A 20,139-nucleotide genomic window follows, 5' to 3' on the forward strand; every position below is an offset into this window, starting at 1 on the left:
GAAGGCCAAGAGAAGCAGAATTCAACATTATTTCAACTCTAACAGTTTGTAATTCATATAAATCTGCAATTTGAGTTAATAGGTAACTGTTTAAACAGTGTTATTTCACTGCAGCAAAAAATAATAATAACTAAATAATAATATTAAATAATAACACAGTGTGTAGAGTGCAACGACTGTTCTAATGAAAATGTCTACGAGGCTGAAACTCACTGCAAAAAATAAATAAGTGCTGGTAGAGGCTATTTACATTAATAAAACTGATCATGTACATTCAATATGTTCTGACTGGCCCTTCACATACAGCAAACACACATTTGAAGCAGAGCTCTGCATGCTGCGTCAATCATGCAACACTTGACTGTGACTTGAAGCAGAAGGAGACAACTGGGAAAGTCCCCAAACACTGCCTTCAAACCACAGACCACATTCATCTAACATGCAAAGCCCCCGTTCAAAACAATCCAGCGCAGCAGTTAGCATGGTAAATCACGAAAACTCTGAGCCACGCTAACCGTCTGCGGCTTGTTGTTTTCTATAAGCGCAATGCAAACTGTCCCGCCTGTAAACAAACGCATACATCAGCTGACACCCAGTGAAATGCCTTTTATTTGGCTTGGAGAGAGTTGCTTTCAGGATACCGGTATAAATCCCAGATCCTAGAGAGAAGCTCGCTGGTAGGTGACAGATTTATTCAAATATTAACAAGCTGGCAAACAGTCTCTAGAGCTGAGTTTGCACAGTCTCTGTTAGATGAAGGCAAATAACGGGCTTTTCACACCAGAGTCACTAGAACTAGCATTTACAGGAAAAAGGACTACGTTTAGAGTCTCTGGGCTTATGATAAATTGTAATATATGACAATTATAATGATATCTTCTGCATAAGCCTCAACTGTATTGAGTAAACAGCTGTGCAAAAGTTGGACGATGTCTGAAAGATTCATAATGGTAATGTTTTTTTTTTTTTGGTAATCCAGTATCCTTATACATTTAATTGTCTCCTGATGTTTAGAAAGCAATCAATCATTAAACTTGTTTGTGCAACTTAAACCTGCTGGTCCTGTTCTGGTGATGCATTTGTACATGTTGCAATAGTTTAATGTGTGTCGTAATCAATACAATTTGCAATTAAGTTTTGAAGTCAAACATGTAAAACACGAGCAAACACTGACTGTTTATATTGAACAAGAACATATTTTAAGCACTGCATAACAGACCTTATTAAAGGAGGCCAATTCTGTTATTGCTCACAATCAGGTGCATCACATTAAATATGAGTCATTCAGTTTAGTTAAATTAGTCTCTTTATTGTTTTGGTTTTGGTCAAGGACATCACTAAGACATTGCACAGACTGTTCCACTGGCACAAAAGGTTGTTTCAGCAAATGATGAAAAGTGAGTCAAATTGAATTCATTTTGAGATCCTTTTCATAACAACTAAAGTATGCCCATGCAATTTTCATTACCTTATCATTAATGCTTATTTATTTACTTATTTATGACAGAATCTGTTCCGTTTTTTAACCTTTTGCAAAGTTAAAGCATTCGTGAGCACCATCGTGAAACTTGAACCTAATGAAGCAGACATGAAAAATGAGACAATTCACTGATCATTCACATCGTCTTTAGGGATGCTCTCAGAAGAAGAAGAAGAAGAAGAAGAAGAAGAAGAAGAAGAAGAACTGATTCTGATCATTCACATCATCTTTAAGGACGCTCACAGAAGATCAGATAATCACTGGGGTGCATCAAGGTTCGATACTGAGCCCTATTAAATATTATATAATTCTTAATAAAGTGGGAACATTTATAACATTTGCATTTTAATTATATAATTAAATAATTGTCCATTAACAAATGCTAATTAAAAGATACAAACTTTGACTTTAAAAGTTTATTAGAACTTGTTGAAATCGAACAAAGTGTTCCAACATTAGGGTAAAATTTCTATATACTGCACTTATTATTATTATTAATTAACACTACATTCTTATTTCTCCTCGGGTATATTTAGGCTACATATAAACAAGCAGGGGTTTTTTTGTTTTGTTTTTTTGACTGTATGTTCCCAGTGGCATTTCTCACAATAACTAAAACATGTTACTAAGGATGCAAACGGAGTCGCCCAAATTTCCCTCCTTTAGAAACCCATCTGGCCCCAACCCAAAATCAATAAATCTGAGCTAAGGAAAAGAGCAAACAATATAGTTGCTCTGACCACCAATAGACAGAGGATAACATGCTTTCTTGTGTTGAATTAGGACCTTTAGAAATCAAATGCAGTCCACAGAGAAAAGCTCACTTAAGGGGAAAGGAAGTACTTTCAATGCATGTCAACAAGCAGCGGAAGAGAACTCCTAATGAGTTCAGAAATGCCACTGGTGTGCATGAGGAAAAACATGTCTCCTTGGGGTATGGCATGCAAACACACGCAGGCATCTTTCAAGCTAGCGTGGGCAGTGGCATGAACTTCTTAGCAAGTACGGGAAATGACACTTGCAGAGCACGCATACCTTCTCCTAAACCTTTCCACTAGATGGCTTCCACATGGTCTGTAGATAGTACTGGCATTATTATAGCGACCTCATTGCATTTTTGTGTTTAGAGCATTGTGTCGGCCCAAAAACTGGGTAAAGCCATTAACGTGCCACGGCAGCAGACGGGTTGCACGTTTGTTGGTGCTGGTCTGTGGTTGGACTTCGACGACGGACTGTGACCAGGACCTGTTATTGTGTTTATGGTGACTGTAAAGGGCTCAGCTCAGGCACTATTACCAGAAAAACAGGATGAGAGTGAGGTATTGCTAGAATCCACTACTTAAAAACAAATTGCCATTTTCCGCTGTTAAAGCATTTATGAGCATTACGATACTGAAAAATGACAAGTCTGAAAAGATAAATGGGACAATTTAGAGTCACGTGGACTTTATAAACAACAGAGAGCGACGGCCAGCAGACTCCACATCATCTTTACTATATTTGACAGGGACAGCCAATGGGGTGCCTCAGGGCTCGGTGCGTGGCCCTTTTTCAGTGCACAAAACCTCTCTCATTTAAACAATGAAAATACTATATTTGATTATATCATATACACACTAAAATATTGTGAGAATTAAATTGTGAAAATAAGGGTAATTCTCTCTGAAAATAGTTAAATACATTAGATGAGATAATACCGAAAAAAGTACCACCAAGTAATTGTGTGCATTTAGTTTTCTTACAGTTTTAATAATAATATTGTGAAATTTTAAGCTAAAGGCTCTATATTACAGTCCAGTTCATTGATTGGCTAGTGTCAATGTAAATAACAGCCCCCTCTCTTTTCCTCTCCCTTTTTAATATCATTATCCAGTGTTTACAGTGACGCTTACATAATCCGACCTTGGTACATCTTAACTGTCTGGCCCTACATCCAGGATTTCTTCCCGTCATTGAGCGGCTGTTATCTAACTGCTGTTTGGCGAGGCATGCTTGGGATAAATGATTGCATTGTCATTTGTTCCTGGCTACTTCGCATTTGTCCCATTTTCTCCAGGCAGATCCCATCGAGCTAATCCTCTGGGTGAGAAAACATGTGTGCCAACTGAAATGATAATCAATCTGTCTATAAGCTGGGTTGGGGGCTGGGTACTACTTGTGGAGTTAAAGTAAGATGGGCTTTGGCAGATAAATATGGCACAACGGAGCTCTGTTCCAAAACCTAGTAAGCTGCCTGCTTAGAAAGCATTCTCAGAAGGTAGACGCCTATGTAGACAGCAAGGTAGCATGCTGAATCTAGGTGTTGAGGTTTTATTAAGGACATCACGCTGGAGAACATCAGGATGGAGAACTTGCTATAAATACGTTTTCAGCACAAACATCAGTGAAAGCTATTTAAAGTTCCTAGTTATTTTTTAAAGGCGCTTGTAATATTGCCTGGACGCCTTTAAGTATATAAAAGGTTTATTTTATGGGCAAAATAACCAAGCTGTTAATGAGCATAAAAAGAAGACAAAAATATGCAAGGTATGTGGTTCGCCTTGGGAACAAATGAATACTGAGCGGTACTTCAGGATGCGCGACGTGAATAGAAACCTAATAACACTTTTACTAGTGTCTACCGCCAGAAACACACAGGTTTTGTGAGCTGAAGGCTTTACTGTTGCATGAGCAATTGAGCCGTTGGTTTAATAGAGTTGTTGATCAGCAGGAGCGACTGGAATGTTTGCGTTTCTCCAGCTCCGTAGAAGGGCAAGCGATGGCTATCCAAAGCTGTATATTGTTTTATAAGAGTTGGAATTACAACGTGTTACAATAAAACTAAACTAGATGTGTCGGTTTCTCTGCGGTTGCTAACATCCTCGGAGGGTTTTATCCACCTTATTTTTTCAAAACGGCATTTTCAGACGTTCGGCCTGATCTTACATTTGTGCAATAATTAAAATTGGTCACCATTTCTTTCCACTTACAGCAATGCCGTAGAAGAGACATTTTTGGGTCCACAAAGAACCATTCAGTCAAAGCCATCTCTTTCTTACCTTTCTATATTCTGAAGAACCTTCTTTTGCCACAAAGGACAAGAAGGTTGGCATCTTGAAGCACCTTTTAAGAGAGTGCTATAATACAGGACTAATATGCCGGGAAACATCAAAAGATATTAGATTTACCTCAGCAAACTAAATCGGTGTCCATAGCTTGTTTACATATATCTATTTCTTAACAACCATTCAAACATTTGGGGTCAATGAGGTTTTTTAAAAGGATTATCAGTGTTTCGCAAGTTTTTTCGCATGCGTTCCTTCACGAATACAGCTTCTATTTGAAACAGAAACTCAAGAGCGTCACGACGGGTCGTTCAGATCAGAAGTCCAACCTCGGCACAATGCACTGGAAACAACAAAAGCCGGCTGGAAATCGTTTGTTATGTACAGGAGCGAGAGCGTGTACACCAGTAATACCGTTCGGTGTTCGCCCATTGTTCCAGATACAATATGGGTCCGCAGCCAGATGCAAAAAACATCCTACGGGACCAATTAATATCACACGAACAATGCCTTCGCTGGATTAACCCGACACAAAAGAAGCGGTCGGCTGCCATTCGGCCTGTAATGACCGACACCACACACTCCATATACGTGGCGCTGTAACGACTCCAAGATGTATTCGAGAGTCGCTCTCTGACGCACGAGTCCCATCAAGGTCACCGGGGCCGTGTATTTTCCCCTCGGGCTCCTGCGGTCCGTCAGCGTGACTTTTAAAGGGAAGCGCAGCTGTCACGAGGCCGGCCAGGAGTCACAGGTGGACATGGATGTCGTCGCCGGACAGACAATGGCGTTATAAACGGCCCTGGCAGATGGGCACGATGTGAAAGCATCTGATGTGTTTGTAACCCAGCTCATTACACCGCGCCACCTGCGACCGAAAGAGGAAATCATATGCAACTTTCCTATTATTCGCAGTCGGAGTCTCCCGAAAACAAAACCCAGTGGAAAAGAAGAAAACAAGCGAGGCTTGTGTTTTAATTGTGGTGAGCAGGGCACTTCAAAGTCGCCCATTCAGAGCAAAATTTACCGTAATATTCTCTGAGCAATGTAAATTGCTCTGTTTACTCCGAGCGTGGCCTCCAAATGACACGGCTGAACCCAAAACGCTGCGTAGCATGTCTAGGAAAGTCATCAAGCCAGGAATCCCTGGCAGTGGTCCGCAGTCTCTCCAGACCCTTCTGGCAGTCCTGTGTAATAAAGTTGTGGAAAGGAGCTGTTTTCAAATTGTAAATTCCTTTCGGGTATTAGCTCAAATATGCCCATTTGAGGGTCAACAAAAATGCTGCTGGTGAACTTCTAAGCACAGAAAAATGGGATGAGAGGACTCAAACAATTATATAAACTATTCCAATTTATTCCACATAAAATAAGATGCCTATGCATGCATGCGTGTATTTAATATAAAAAATAATTCCCATGATGCTAAAGTGTTGTTGCTCTATTTATATTTAAATATGTAATTATTTATTAAAGTACTAATATAGTAATATTTAGCTTTAATGAAAAGCAAAATAATTTGTTTCAATTTGTGTCATGTTTTTTTTCACTTATAAATATGTTATATAAATATAGAATTAAATATTCGTATGAATTTTTACTCCATCTTTAGTTTTAATCATTTTAGTACTTCTTACTAAAAAATATTGGTAACACTTTACAATACGGTGTCATTCGCAAACATTGAACGATGAAGAGTGCATTTATCACATTATTTATTCATCTTTATGTTAAATACAGTAGTTCAAGTTCAAAGTGCATTAACTGACGTTAACAAAAACAACTCGTGATTTTAATAAACACTGAAATTAACATCAGCTAAGATTAATAAATGCCGGAGAAGTATGGATCTTCATTAGTTTACGTTTATTAAATGTTGTTAACTTTTGAACCGCATTATAAAGTGTTTTCGAAATGTTTCTTTTTATTTATTTCACATATTTTAAACATCCTGATATTTCCGTTAATGCACATTTCATTTCAAATAACGTAAACGTTTGCTTTTAGGTAACAATGACAACCCCGCTGAGCGGTTGCTAGGGTGTCCCGCTTTGGTTGCTAGGTGGCTTCTTTGTGCTTTTGTGAGCATCACGGCAACGGTTCTGGTCCAGGCCTGTTTCTGGTTTGTAAGAGCAGGCTGGTTTTCGTCAGGATCTCGTCTGAATGCAGGCCAAGGCCGTAAATCTGACCGAAGGCCCGTCTGTTCAGAGGCCATTAAATCAGAGCTCGAAAATACACAGAGAAGCTTCAGAACCGGAGTTTATCAGTTCGAACACAACTATTTCCAATACCAGCACAATTTTGATTTTATGTCTGCAATTTAAGGAGAAATAAAATCAAGGAAACTCAAAACGATTATATGTCGAGGAATCCATTTGAATTCGTTTTTATTGCATTTTTTTGGAGGCGAGTAAAAAACAAGCCGGCCGCAGAAGCTACTGTTGCTTGACACAGCAGAGATGTAAATCTCCGGCTTTATGAGAAAATAATTTGTTTACTCCGTTTCTTTGGATTCGACACTGATACAAACACCGTCTGGATGCTTTAATGGTTCCACGCTGACATTTTATGAACATATAATCATATTCAACAGATTCTGACAAGTGAATAACACCGAGCAGAAGAGAGCTCAAAAATAACATCCAAACGGGAAAATCAATCTAAAGTCAAAGAACAGATGAATTGTTTTGTTTCGGTCGGTTGTTAACCCTACTTTATATGATTATTATCAATCAGTCGTGCTGAACAAAGACGTATAAACATAAAGGGGCGTGCATTTGGAGACAAAAGTGGTTTTAACGGTTTGAAATCAATAACACCTCTTTTAAAAGACGACTTTATCGAAAAGAGCGATGTTTGGTTACTTGGCTTTAAACACAAAACAAGGATGTTGCGTCGCAAATGTTCATTGCTCGGACGAAAAGCATTGAGGCTTTGAGTCCCACAGATGAAGGCAAGCCATCGAAGTCTACTTTTTCAATAAACGGCGTTAAAAACGTATATAGCGTTCCGATTGGTTCAAACGCAGTCAGTAATAATACCGACCCACGGGCGGACGAGAACACGCTGGAAGGACTTCTCTCTGTTCGTGTGGAGATGGGAATAATCTGACACACCTGTGCAAATATGTCAATACTCACGAAGCCAAAAACACAAGGACTATGCGCTGACTTGCCAACATCTTTCTGCACATTAGTATAAGATCTTACAGGCCGTGAGTCTATGTTTAGCGCCGCTATTTCCAGCTTAGGAGGATTTCTGGACACTGCAGCCGATCTAAGATTAGACGCAGGTCCCTCGCGGCCAGAGACGTGCTTCTCACATTAGTTATAGGAAAAAACCATCCTGAGAGGTGATGTGCTCTCAGACTCGGTCAGAAACACTTGTGACGGTGATTCACGTTCCTTTCGTTCCTTGTTTGCACACAGTGGAAAAATAATCACTTTTTTTGTTGTCTTCATTGGGTTTTACTTCTTTGCTATGATTTCGACAGCTTTACCGCTCGAACGACAGCTAACGTAATGATAAAACGATCATCTTTATCCTTCGGTTATCTCTCTCTCATTCACCACAGTGAACAATAATGCTGTGTTCTTCACTGAATCGGCTGGAACGTGTGTTATCATCTTCAGAACCGTAGCAGCGGTGCACTTCTTCTCTAGAATTAGAACGATTCAATGAAAAACTCAGCGTTATGTCACTCGCCCGTCGACGGATGCTCTGCAGCGAATGGGTGCCGTCAGAATTAGAGTCCAAACAGCTGATAAACACACTCCCGTCTGTGGGTTAATGTCTCGTGAAGCATAAAGACTTTTCATAAAGAGGTTTTTATTTCAAACTATTGCTTTGAGCCAAAAATATGTAATCTGTAATAAAGCTTCCAGCAACATTAATTTAGAGCCGTTTTGGAAAGTTCTAAACTTCATATTTCTCACCTGATTATGGTCGAGTAAACTTTTCAATGGATAAAGGACCAACCGAAACACCCTAAAAATCTATTTCACTTAAAAGATGTTAACGTCGTGTGGATTACTGTTATGTTTGGCCTCTCATTCTGACGGCACCCATTCTCACAAATAATGAAATGCTCAATTTCTCCAAATGAGCTAATCTTCGGATGGCCTGATTTTCAGCTGATTTACTTTAAGAAATGAATAAATGTAGTTACTGTTATGATTCTTGGTAAATGCACAACCAAACACGCTACGATAATGTTTGGGGTATAATCTACGCCACGGTCTTGAGTCGTTTCAGATTAACCGAAGGAGCTCCAGTGTTCATGCAATCACCCAAAAAACACGTTAGAGATGTGAAAGAACACACGAATGAAGAGGAAAGCGAGCCGAGAAAATACACCACCAACGTCCATTTTAAAAAATGGCTTCCGGTACGTATTCCAGCTTAATAAACTAGTAGAAGTTAAAAAAAAGACTTGAACCATCTAGAGGCCAAACATCCAACTATTTGAGCGCAATATATTCTTCAGTATTTATTGGACAGGTTTCCCAATATATAAGCTTTGGTTTTCTGTCCACCGCCTGATGTCTCAAAGATACTTCTGAGTCTCGCCAGGCTCCGTCAGATCTCTCTGGTTATCAGCCACCTCCAGGAGACTATTTCAGGCTGTGGGAAAAGTTAAGGCATCTTCACCGAGCTCTGCGTCACGAACGGGAAAGACCCACATCATGGGAACGCGTTATTTCGGTGCTCTTCTCCAAACAACTGCTCTATTTCTGGAGCTGCGCTTCTAGTTTTGACCCCAGAGAGCCTTTGAAACGTCGCTGAAATGTGAAATTGATTTTAATTGTGAGGAACTCAATTACAGGAGAAGAAACGCTCCAGAAGAAGACGCTAGCTCCATCTGCTGCTCACTTCTGAGTCCAGAACTAACTCACATGAACCAACCACACGCTGAGCATTTATTATTATTATTATTACTATTTCTTGGACATGTGCATTTATTATATGCAGTGTCAGATTAAATGTGAGGTGTTTGGTTCATAGACCAAAGTTAAAATGATGGGGGAAAAATGTTATAAAATCTTTTAAGCCATTCCAACTTAACATTTTAAGCGTATTAACCTGTTGTGGCGATGCATTTAAAATAAAAGAAACGTTAAAAATGATGTTATTTGACCACGTTTATGATAAAAAAAGTTTTCCTTAATAAAAGTGTGATAATAAATACACAATACTAATAAATAATAAAAGAGGAGAATGCATTCATGAAAGAGTCCCTTGAAATTGTTATAAGATATCCTAGCATCTCCAGCAGATAACGGAGCTGAATTTCTACATAAGGACCTCTTCATGGATCTTTATGTTCATGGACTGCCCTCTGCTGGAAGAACCTGGTCCTCATCGCTCTGCTTCAGCTCAGACCTCCAGACAAACCCGTGAGTTTGAAGCATACTGTACTTAAGTGCACCGCAGACATCTAGACCGTTGATTTAAGCGTCTACATGCATGTTCCTGTCTGTTGAAGATGGAGTGTTAATAACTCTATACTCTAACACTCTCACGCCAATAAAGCACACACTGAATTAAATAGAAGTGAGAAAGAATGAATTTCTTCTCTAGTGTCTAGTGTCGCTGCCCAAGAGATCCTGTGACATGATACAGCTCTCATAGTGTGTATATATATATATAATATATATATAGTATCAAAAAGTAAGAGTAAGTTTTCTATATCAAAGCATGTAATGTATAAGAAAGCATCATTCCTTCAGTCTGTGTCCCATGATCCTTCAGGAAGCAGCTATTAGCTAATCATTGCTGAAGTAGTATTATTAGTGTGGAAAACATTTCACATGCTTGAAGTTCATTGACTTCTTTCCCATCACAGAATCATAAAAATCTGATTTTTTAATAAAAAAAAAAGAACCATCATACATATCTGAGCACTAACAGTACTTAAAAATGATTAAAGGACCAAATCAGCATATTAACATATTTGAAAATATTACTGCTATTATTTTATTTTTGATCGAATAAATGCAGGCTCTTCTAAAATCTTACATTTCGAAAATGTATATTAGCCTGCTATAAAAATAAACTGTTACTTTATTAAATATAACGCTAATATCCCATCAAACTCAATCGGAACATCCTTTTTAGAAATGCCATTAACGACGCACTTGTTCTGTATTTCAGATCTTCTCAAGGAAGTGAAAGCAGCAGCCACTTGAAGAAACTTCATGACTTTTAATGACGGTCAAAAACACTCAAATCAAACGCGGCGCGGGTTTACCAAACTAAAAGCAAAAGTCAACTCGCAAAAGGAACCGATTCACCGCTCCGTGCTTCTGAAAACAAAGAGAGTCCACCCGCTGGAGGAAGAAGGAAAGTCCAAATCATAACGCTGAAGAAGATCCGTGTGGAGCTAGCCGACCCTCAGCGGAGGAGCCACCAGCACCACGCCGTCCCCGCGGACAAACAGCATCGGGATGTTCCTCTTCGTCGACTGAAACATTTCAAAACATGTATACACATTATAGATGAGGAGTCAACCGATCCTCCAATCAGATTACTGCTCAGTCTTACAGATACAGGCATTTATTGTTTTTAGTTGACAGAAAGCGTCTGGAGAAGAACGAGCTCAAAGATGAAGAGCGTTACCTTATAGATCTCTTCATACGTCTCCTCGTCGATCTCCACGGTCGTCACGGTCTCTTCCACGTCGCCGAGGATCATGTTTAAGTGCTGGTCGTAGGCCTGAACGCATCAGGAACAAGAAGTAGAAATAAATCAATAAATACATATTTGATCAATATGTTGTCTACGTCCTGCTGGAAAAACAACAGCATGAATGAAACACACACACACACATATATATACATATCTGTTTATATTTATTATGTATACACACACACACACACACAGTATATTTAGTGAAATAGTTGCATGTATGTAGATGTACATATTCAGATTCATGTAGTATAGATTGTATGAAACATATTAATGTGTTTAATACATAAAATGTACCATTTAGAATAGACTGGTAGTTTGTTGTATACATATTCAGGTATCAATAAATACAAAACAGCAGTAATACTCATTAATAACAAACACTGTTCAATAATAATTAATGATAGTTAAAATAAATACAAATAAAGTCAGTACAATTACTGGAACATACACTAAACCAGAAAATATGAAAACAAATAATCTTATTATTAAAAACTACTACTGTATAATTATGACTCTAAAATAATCGTTATTAAGCTTTAGGTCTTTATTGTCTGGTATATAAAGTCATTAGAGTTAGAGGAAAGAGTTTAATTTCGCTTCACGGTGTTTCTCTGCACTGGAGCTTTAAACCGGTGATGAAGGAACGAGTGAAGGAACGAAGGAGTGAAGGAGTGAAGGAGTGAACGAAGGAGGGAAGGAAGGAGTGAAAGAGTGAAGGAGTGAAGGGGTGAAGGAGTGAGGTGTGTGTTCCTCACGTGCAGTCTTCCTCGCAGCTCTCTGTCGTTCCTCATCTTCACGTAGATCCTCTCATCCAGACTCAGGCGGATCAGATCCAGAGGTTCTTCTACGGTGTTCGTGGTTTGTTGCTGGACAGTAAAGAACGGGACGGTCATATAAACTCTTTAAAAACACACTCGACGCCGTGACCTTCTCGATCACACAGAGCAGTAAAAACATGTGTGTGTGTAAGACAGTGTATCGTACCTGCTCCGCGTCGTCCGCCATCTTTCCCGGTTACCCAGAATGCTTTTCGTTCGTCTCCACAAATCTTAGGGCGGGAAACCTGAAGCGTTCCTCCAGAGGGCGCGCGACGAACCACAAACTCAATCATCCGCCGCCAGCTGCTCGACGCTAACACATCTCTATATAACACGTGTACAGTAGAAGTGAAATCTCTTATATCTATACATTCTACTGACTGTAACTCACACGTAAGAGAAAATCAATCTTCAAGGGTCTTAAGGCAACGTTGTCCACTATCGCAAATATGATTGGTCCGTTCTGGTCATCGGTGAGAAAAGTAACGCTTTTGAGTCCTGCGCTTCACCTCCGATTTGGTTTGCTAATTTATTAACGACAAAAACTTTAAGGTTAAAGAGAGAGAGATTCGTTGAGTCTTTTCATTCAGTACAGCGCATAGATAAATACGCTAAACATGCATAAAACTATTTTAATAAACTTTACAGCTATTCTGATGATGATAATAATCATTTACATTGACTATAACAACTCGATTGGTTTCAGTGTTAAAAATCATCATGGCTTTACTAGTTACTCCTTTCAAATGTAATATTATTAACTTACGTATTACTTTATAAATAAGTTAACCGCTTTTAGTTTTCACCCCACAGAAGTTGTTGTAATTATATACCTCTAAAATTACACTAATGTGTTTCTGACGTGTTTCTGTAAATTATACTTAAGTAGTATAAATTATAACTTGAATATAATTTAATAGTAAGTAAAAGTGGTGTGTTAACCTAATAAGCTAATAATACCCATTATATATCATTTTAAGACATAATTTCACAGTAGAGTAATGCCACAACACCTCGGTGTTCAGATAATCTTTTCTTCTGACAGCATCAGTATAATATTTCTGTTAAATGTAAGCCTTTAGATCTTTCCACATCCCCACACTGGTGAGCTAGCGCCCAGATAGACGGCCGCTAGCTAGCACTCTCTCTCAAAGGTGAGACTCTGTGGTGCGCTGCTTGTAACACGACCAGGACCAGTGGAACAGCTTTCACAAGCGTCTTGAAATACTTAACATGAGGTAAGAAGAAAGGGGTGTTAGCCACAGGTGAGCGAAGCAGAGCAGAAACAGCAGCACGTCCAGTGATGTTAGCCAATAACCTAATCACACATCACCAGCTGCTCCGAACACAACACACACAAAGCTGTTATACTCGCGCCATAAAATATCATAAATGCGTTCGTTTGCAAAGCACGCCGAATGCTGTTTTTTCTGTAGGCTATGTTCATGAAGTGCTTCAGCGTGATTCAGATTTGTTTCTTTCACATGACTTTACCTCTGCACTTTCAAGAGGGAGATCCCCACGAGAGGAAGTTAAAGGAGGTCTTCTCCAACCACATTTGCTCAAAACCCAACCTTAATATAATCTTCATAAATTCAAGATAGCGCCAATTCGGTTAATGTTTAAGTACGTCCTTGAGAGTTGCAGACAAAACAAAATGTGGTCGGCACAAACCATATTTCCCCAAAGCGCATGTATTGTACTTTGTAAAATTTAATTTTTCTTTCTCTTTGAAGCCTAACGATTTAGTTATATTATATACCAGCAGGATCGAACAGGACATGCTAACAGTTTCTTGTTGGTTCTCATTGGTTTGGTCTGAGGAAATTTAAGATAACAGAAAGTCAGGTGTATTTGACATACATCTGTTTAATTTGTTTCCTGTTGTGTTAGCATGGTTAGTTTAAACCACGGTGTGCATGTAGGTGTTTATGATGTACTGCGGCAGAGACAAAGACAAATGCAGAGTTAGATCAGCTTTATTGAAGTCCAAAAACATGAACGTACCCCACGGGGCTGAGCAGACAGCTGGGTAACAAGCCAGTAGTTTAGCAGGTGAAGCGTTTTTACTAAAAACCTTTCCAGTGCATGGTATAACAAGACCGTATGTCTATGCCTTGCAGCTTTGCTTTCGCACACATGAAAGTAAGCGTCATATCTGCCCTGGTCTGCATGCATTCACTGAAAGACAAGTGACCAAAGTGTGGAAGAGTTTACCTGCAGAAAACCCACGCTGTGGTAACCACAAAAACGAGCTGTGCAGAAGTTGGACTTTTTAAAAACGGAGTCTCTTTAGCACATGCACTGAAAGTTGTTCCTCCTCCTGCTGTATGTGAACTCTTTATAAAACACAAAACATTAGCTGAAAATAGGAAATCTTAATATATTCAGCTGTATAGCGCAAAGCAATGCGAGAAAGGAATTTATTTTCAGCACTGCTAGCTGATGTGTTGTAGATTAAGGATTGTTCATTGCATGTTTCGTGAAACTGATTGAGAAGCTGCTTCGGCTCCAAGAAAACCTCATTGCCCTGTGGTTTACATGCAACTGACTGACTGCTAGTTAGAAGCAAAGCGTCTCAAAACGGGAACATTTTATAACAGATATAACAATTCACAAAGCAGCAAACATACACGATAACAAAAAAAAACAAGTACTTCTGTAACGAGAGCACAGTTCAGCATCAGTAAAAACACCATTAAACTTTATAGTTACTGAGAAACCACTTCCTCTTGTCACTAATATCACCTCAGTGTCTACTACATGAACATTTTATTTTTGGATCAGTATAACTACTGATGATATTTTTCATGTGGCACTTTAAAGGTTTGAGAAATCCAGCCTGATCTCAGGGCCATTCGTGCATTTTTTACAAGGTGGCTAGTTGGTACAAGTTTGCACGACCTCACTCATTCGAATTCAGACGATTTTTGCTAAATTGTTCGTATTTTACGAGTTACCAGTTTCCTGTGAATTTGTACGAGTGACTCTGTCACGGGGGTTTAGACAAATCAAACAAAATCGTGAGGTTCACCTCGTAAAATACGTAAGAATTGGTCGTGAGACAGTGTTGGAAAACTAGCTCAGAACTGAGCGTCACTATGAACTATCTGCGTTCATACGAGCACGGGTTCCTCCTGCACTGAAGGTCTGTGTGAGAAGGGTTTTAGTCCAGTAATCTTTCAACGGATTTACTTTGTCTCAAATATCTCTTCACACTTTTACTGGCTGTAGAAGAGAGTAGATGCTCTGCTCCTGATGAGGTCTGTTTTCACTGAGGCGCGTGGAAACATCAGCTGCAGAATACTGAAAGATTAACATATTAATTATACATTATAACGTAGTCATGACCAGAAAATAAACCCTCTCAAGATGATCCAGAAACAGAAGCAGAGGGGTAATAATAACAGAACATCTAACCAAATTAATGAGTAAATGGACATGAAATAGAGTTGTACCAAATTGCTTATGATTATCTGACAAAGAGCGCACTAAATATAAAATATGAAAACAGCACCAGTGTTATTTTAGGATAGATTTTAGCAAGATATTAAGCTTGTTTACTATAGTCTTCCATTTACATTTTTTTTTATTTTAATTAATACATTTAATTTTTATTTTAGTTATAGTTATTTTAGTACACTGAGTTTAAAGACAACGAAAGACATTTCCTGTGCAATTGGCTGACATAAAATAAGTTGAAGTTAAATTTATTTCAGCTAATGTTTATTTTATTTAAAGAAAAAAGATATAGTTCTTATGGTAAAATAAAACTAACTAGTGCTACGTACAACATTTTTGGTCATTACATAAAGACATGTCACAGCCGACCGATCAGTGGTGCACAAAACCTATATGTTATTTAGTGAAAACGGTTCAGATAAACCAAATATTCAATCTCAAATATATTATTTGGAAAAGCTAATTATGTCAAATAGAAAGAATCAGTCTTACGTGTGAATTGTTTGAGTATTGAGCTGCTGTGGTACTTTGAGGGTCTGCTGACGTTTTGTTTAATCTTCTTGACTGAAGGTAGCTCTTTCCTAAAACAGAAACGATAAATAAAGCATTACTGTATCATAAAACAACTTGTGACAGTTTACAAAAGACAATCATAAAGGAAGGATATTATTACATTTGTACAGGTCTAGAGTTTTAAAGTAAGTTTGCAGAGACCGTCACCTAAACATAGATTAAAAAAGACCTACCTATCAATGCCACGATCAAAAGCACATTGAACAGAAGAGATGTGATGGTCAGGTTTCTCCATATCCATGGTATCTCCTGTTGTGAAGCGCTGCATGATTCTGTTGGACTCTCATGGACTGTGTCTGTAAAACGGATAGATTATTAGATCAATCACAAGTTATTCTTTATTAGAATATTTATTTTAAATTATGCTTAACACAGTATATATTTAATATAGAGTACAATCTTATGGATTTAAAATATATGAAATAGAAAGTATCTCACCGTTGATGTAGATTCTGGTTCCGTTGCTGAACTTTAGTGGTTCACTAGTTTTAACACAATAATAAACTCCTGATTCATCAGTGCTGATATTTCTGATCCACAGACGGCTGTTAGTTTTCACTGAATATTTGGGTTTGAAGGTGATGTTTTCATATTTAGCTGCATCATACAAGTGATCATAAGAGCGTAAGATGATCTCTGGAGGGTCTGGTGATTTGTGTCTGATCCAGTAAATCTCCTTTATATCAAGATCACAGCTTATAATCAGCTCAGATCCTAAACTTACTGCTGTGTTTCTTACACTCTCTGTGACTGAAGACACCATCAACAGATCTAGCAGAGAAACAAACACATATTCATTAACATACAGCATTTAATAAATCACATCTAATGTGAGAAACTCACAGATCTGAAGCGGTACGATCTTCATCGTCTGATCCTGAGGAGTGTGTTCTATACTGTATTCACTCAAACATCTCTGTGAGCGGAAACATGACTGCTTAAGATGAAAATCGACCACACAGACCAGAAGGGAAGTCAGAGATGAACACATGCTCACACAGCACTTTTAATCATCCCTTTTCTAGTTAAACTGATGTCATGTGTTTTAAAAATATACTTAATGACAAACAAACAGTCACAAAAATAATGGCATCAGAGTTTTTTGTTTAACATACATTTTAATGATCTGTAAAACACCAAGTGATACTGAAATTGAATAATCTTGCAGTGGTCTGGATGAATCTGCACTCATGTTTATTTAACCAAAATCAGAATATGATCACTGATCACATGTTCAAATCAGGGCATGTGAGAAAATCTGTGTGTTTGTAGTTAGCACCTGCTGGTGGGATCTCCGAAGATCTAGTCTAAAATTACAGTACAGCATCAACTTTTGCACTGTTGTCACGCTGTGGTTTGAGAAAGAGAAGGAGCACTAGTCGAGAATGCAACAAAAATAAGTCTTTAATCTTCCAAACACAAAATAAACAATATCACTGCAGGCAGGCAGAAAGAAAGAAAACCACAGGTAATAACAACAAGGTCGGACAAACTAAACTCAAACACACAGGGATTATATACACAACGTAATGGACCAAACTCAAAACACCTGAACACAATAACACAATTAAGAGCAACGAAAAAGTAGGGCACACAGAGCATGTATGTAATGAAGGCAAGCAGGCAACGTTTGAATCCATTTGTAGGGTTTATCTGACAAATACCATAGACAGGAATCAGGTTCAAGCAAAGCAGTCAGATCAAGTACCAAGTTTGAGGGTAGTCCTTAGACAACGTAGATAAGCAGGCAGTGGGTCAGAACAGTCTGGAACAGCAAACAAATGAAAGGGGCAAATCCAAACAGCAGAGAGAACAAACAGGCAGAGATCTTACACAATGAGACAGGCAGGATAAATCAGAGAAACACTTAGTAAAGTACGGTAAGCTGGCAATGTCCATTAGCAGTAGGGAGTCCTTTAAAGGGTACTAAGTGGCATGATTTGGAGAACCTAAATTGTGGTATAGTGACCTGATGGGGGTAGGTCAGTTACGAAATCTATGGAGAGGTGGGACCATGGTCGTTGTGGAATGGGCAGGGGATTAAGGAGACCAGAAGGTAGTTCTTTGGGGGTCTAATCACCTGAAAAGTATGCTTGGCCCCCTCTAGCCAGTGCCTCCATTCCTCCAGAGCTGCTTTCATCAAAAAAAAATTCTTTGTTTCCCACATCATAATTGCATTCTGCTGCAGATAGCTTCCTGGAGAAGAAGGCACAAGGGTGCAGCTTGCCTGTTGGCTCACTTCTCTGAGAAAGCACTGCTCCGATTCCGCAGTCTGAAGCATCTACCTCAACCACGAATGGGGAATCAGGATTAGGGTGCTTCAAGATAGGGGCAGAAGTGAATTGTTCCTTCAGGTCATCAAAGGCTTGGCTGGCTTCCTTGGTCCACTTGAGTTTTTTCGGTTTACCCTGTAATAATGATGTTAGCGTTGACACAACGGTACTATAGTTGCAGATGACACGACGGTAGCAGTTGGCAAACTCTAAGAAATGCTGTAGCTCCTTGATTGTCGTGGGTTGTGGCCAGTCTAACGACTAACAGCCTGGACCTTTCTTTCATCCATTCTTACTCCATAGTGACTTACATAATACCCCAGGAAGGAGGTCTGCCGGACATGAAATTCACATTTTTCAGCTTTAACGTAGGGCTAATTCTCTAAGAGTCTGGTTTGTACATGATTGACGTGGACAGATTCAGATTTGGAGTATATAAGAATGTCGTCGATATAGGCTACTACATAACGGTTGATGAAAGACTGGAAGACAGCTGGTGCGTTGGCTAGGCCATACGGCATCACCTGATTTTCGTAGTGCCCCCTGCTGGTGAGAAATGCAGTTTTCCATTCATCGCCCTCCTTTATACGGATGAGGTTATACGCACTTCTGAGGTCTAATTTGGTGGCGATGGTTGCTTTTCCTAATTGCTCAAGTGCAGATGGTACAAGTGGAAGTGGGTAGCGATACTTGATCACTTATTTAACCCTCTATAGTCTATACAAGGTCTCAATCCTCCATCCTTCTTCTCAACAAAGAAGAACCCAGCTGCTGCTGGTGAAGTAGAGGGACGAATGAAACCGGACTGCAGAGCCTCTTCTATATATTCCTCAATGGCCTGGTTTTCAGTTCTGGATAGTGGGTAAATTTTGCTCCGTGGGGGTATGGCATTGGGTTAGAGGTCTATTGCACAATCCCATGGTCGATGAGGGGGTAACTGCGTTGCCTTGGTTTTACTGAACACGTCTAGGATGTCATGATAGCAGGAGGGAATGTTATCGGGCTGTTGCGTGGCAGGGCTCTCAATACTGGTAGTCATACAGAGTGCCGGATTACAAGGGAGACAGCGATCTTGGCAGAAGGCGGACCAGCCTGTCAGTTCACCATGATACCAAGAGATACTGGGGTTATGCACCGAAAGCCAGGGTATCCAAGAATGACTTTGTGCTTAGGTGAGTCGACTATGTATAGTGTGATGGATTCCTGAGGGTGAGAGTCTGAGTTCTCTGAGCAGAGAGAGTTCTGAACTCGATGGCATAGTCTGCTGCTGAGCGGTTACCCTGCATCATATGAATGAGCTGCGTGGAAACGTCCCTTCCATTGGCTGGATATTCAAAAACGTCTCTAATCTGTTGTGTGAAATAATCCACGGAAGATCAAAATTGTGCATCCCAGACTGCTGATGCCCAGTCGAGTGCTCTCCCAGTTAACACAGTTATGATAAAAGCACATTTTTTATCTTCTGATTCAAACTTAACTCCCTGAATTTTCAGATAAAAGCGGAGTTGACGTAAAAAACCCTTACACTGATTGGCGACACTGTCAAATTTATCAGGCAGAGCAAACCGTCTGGGGTGACGGTGATGGCAGAGTTCTGATAAAATGCGTGAGATGCTCGTTCACTGCTTGAAGCTGGTTAAGGTGATCTTGATAATCTGGTTGGTAAGCGCATGCCGCTCACAGATTCAAAACCCCCGCTGGATTCTCATTAGGCGAAGTATTCTGTAATGAGTGCGAGGAGGCAACGTTCAAATCCATTTGCAGGATTTATTTGACAAATACCATAGACAGGAATCAGGTTT

General features: G+C 39.3%; 2 protein-coding genes and 1 long non-coding RNA gene across 4 annotated transcripts; 1 reads left to right on the forward strand and 2 right to left on the reverse strand.

The window, feature by feature from the left end:
* Positions 1–463: 463 nt before the first annotated feature.
* Positions 464–10,795, forward strand: LOC122328065. Of its 2 annotated transcripts, XR_006247770.1 has the most exons (5): positions 464–677; positions 1,331–1,397; positions 1,632–8,908; positions 9,797–9,917; positions 10,675–10,795. It is a non-coding gene; the product is annotated as an uncharacterized LOC122328065 (long non-coding RNA). The 2 variants fall into 2 exon arrangements; XR_006247769.1 differs by having other exon boundaries at positions 1,632–9,917.
* lsm3 (LSM3 homolog, U6 small nuclear RNA and mRNA degradation associated) lies at positions 10,706–12,351 on the reverse strand. Its single transcript, XM_043223773.1, has 4 exons — positions 12,196–12,351; positions 11,967–12,077; positions 11,140–11,235; positions 10,706–10,984 (listed from the first exon to the last, which is right to left on the reverse strand). Exons 1-4 carry the CDS (start codon positions 12,214–12,216, stop codon positions 10,904–10,906), a joined length of 309 nt encoding a protein of 102 aa, XP_043079708.1. The 5' UTR covers positions 12,217–12,351; the 3' UTR covers positions 10,706–10,903.
* A 1,641-nt stretch (positions 12,352–13,992) lies between these two features.
* Positions 13,993–17,013, reverse strand: LOC122328063. The gene is made up of 5 exons (XM_043223771.1): positions 16,908–17,013; positions 16,503–16,835; positions 16,238–16,360; positions 15,984–16,072; positions 13,993–15,335 (listed from the first exon to the last, which is right to left on the reverse strand). The coding sequence occupies exons 1-5, from the start codon at positions 16,930–16,932 to the stop codon at positions 15,243–15,245; spliced, it is 663 nt and encodes a 220-aa protein (XP_043079706.1). The 5' UTR covers positions 16,933–17,013; the 3' UTR covers positions 13,993–15,242.
* Positions 17,014–20,139: the final 3,126 nt, after the last annotated feature.

The sequence above is a fragment of the Puntigrus tetrazona genome, chromosome 22, assembly GCF_018831695.1.
Source record: "Puntigrus tetrazona isolate hp1 chromosome 22, ASM1883169v1, whole genome shotgun sequence".
In the NCBI taxonomy this organism is placed as follows: domain Eukaryota; kingdom Metazoa; phylum Chordata; class Actinopteri; order Cypriniformes; family Cyprinidae; genus Puntigrus; species Puntigrus tetrazona.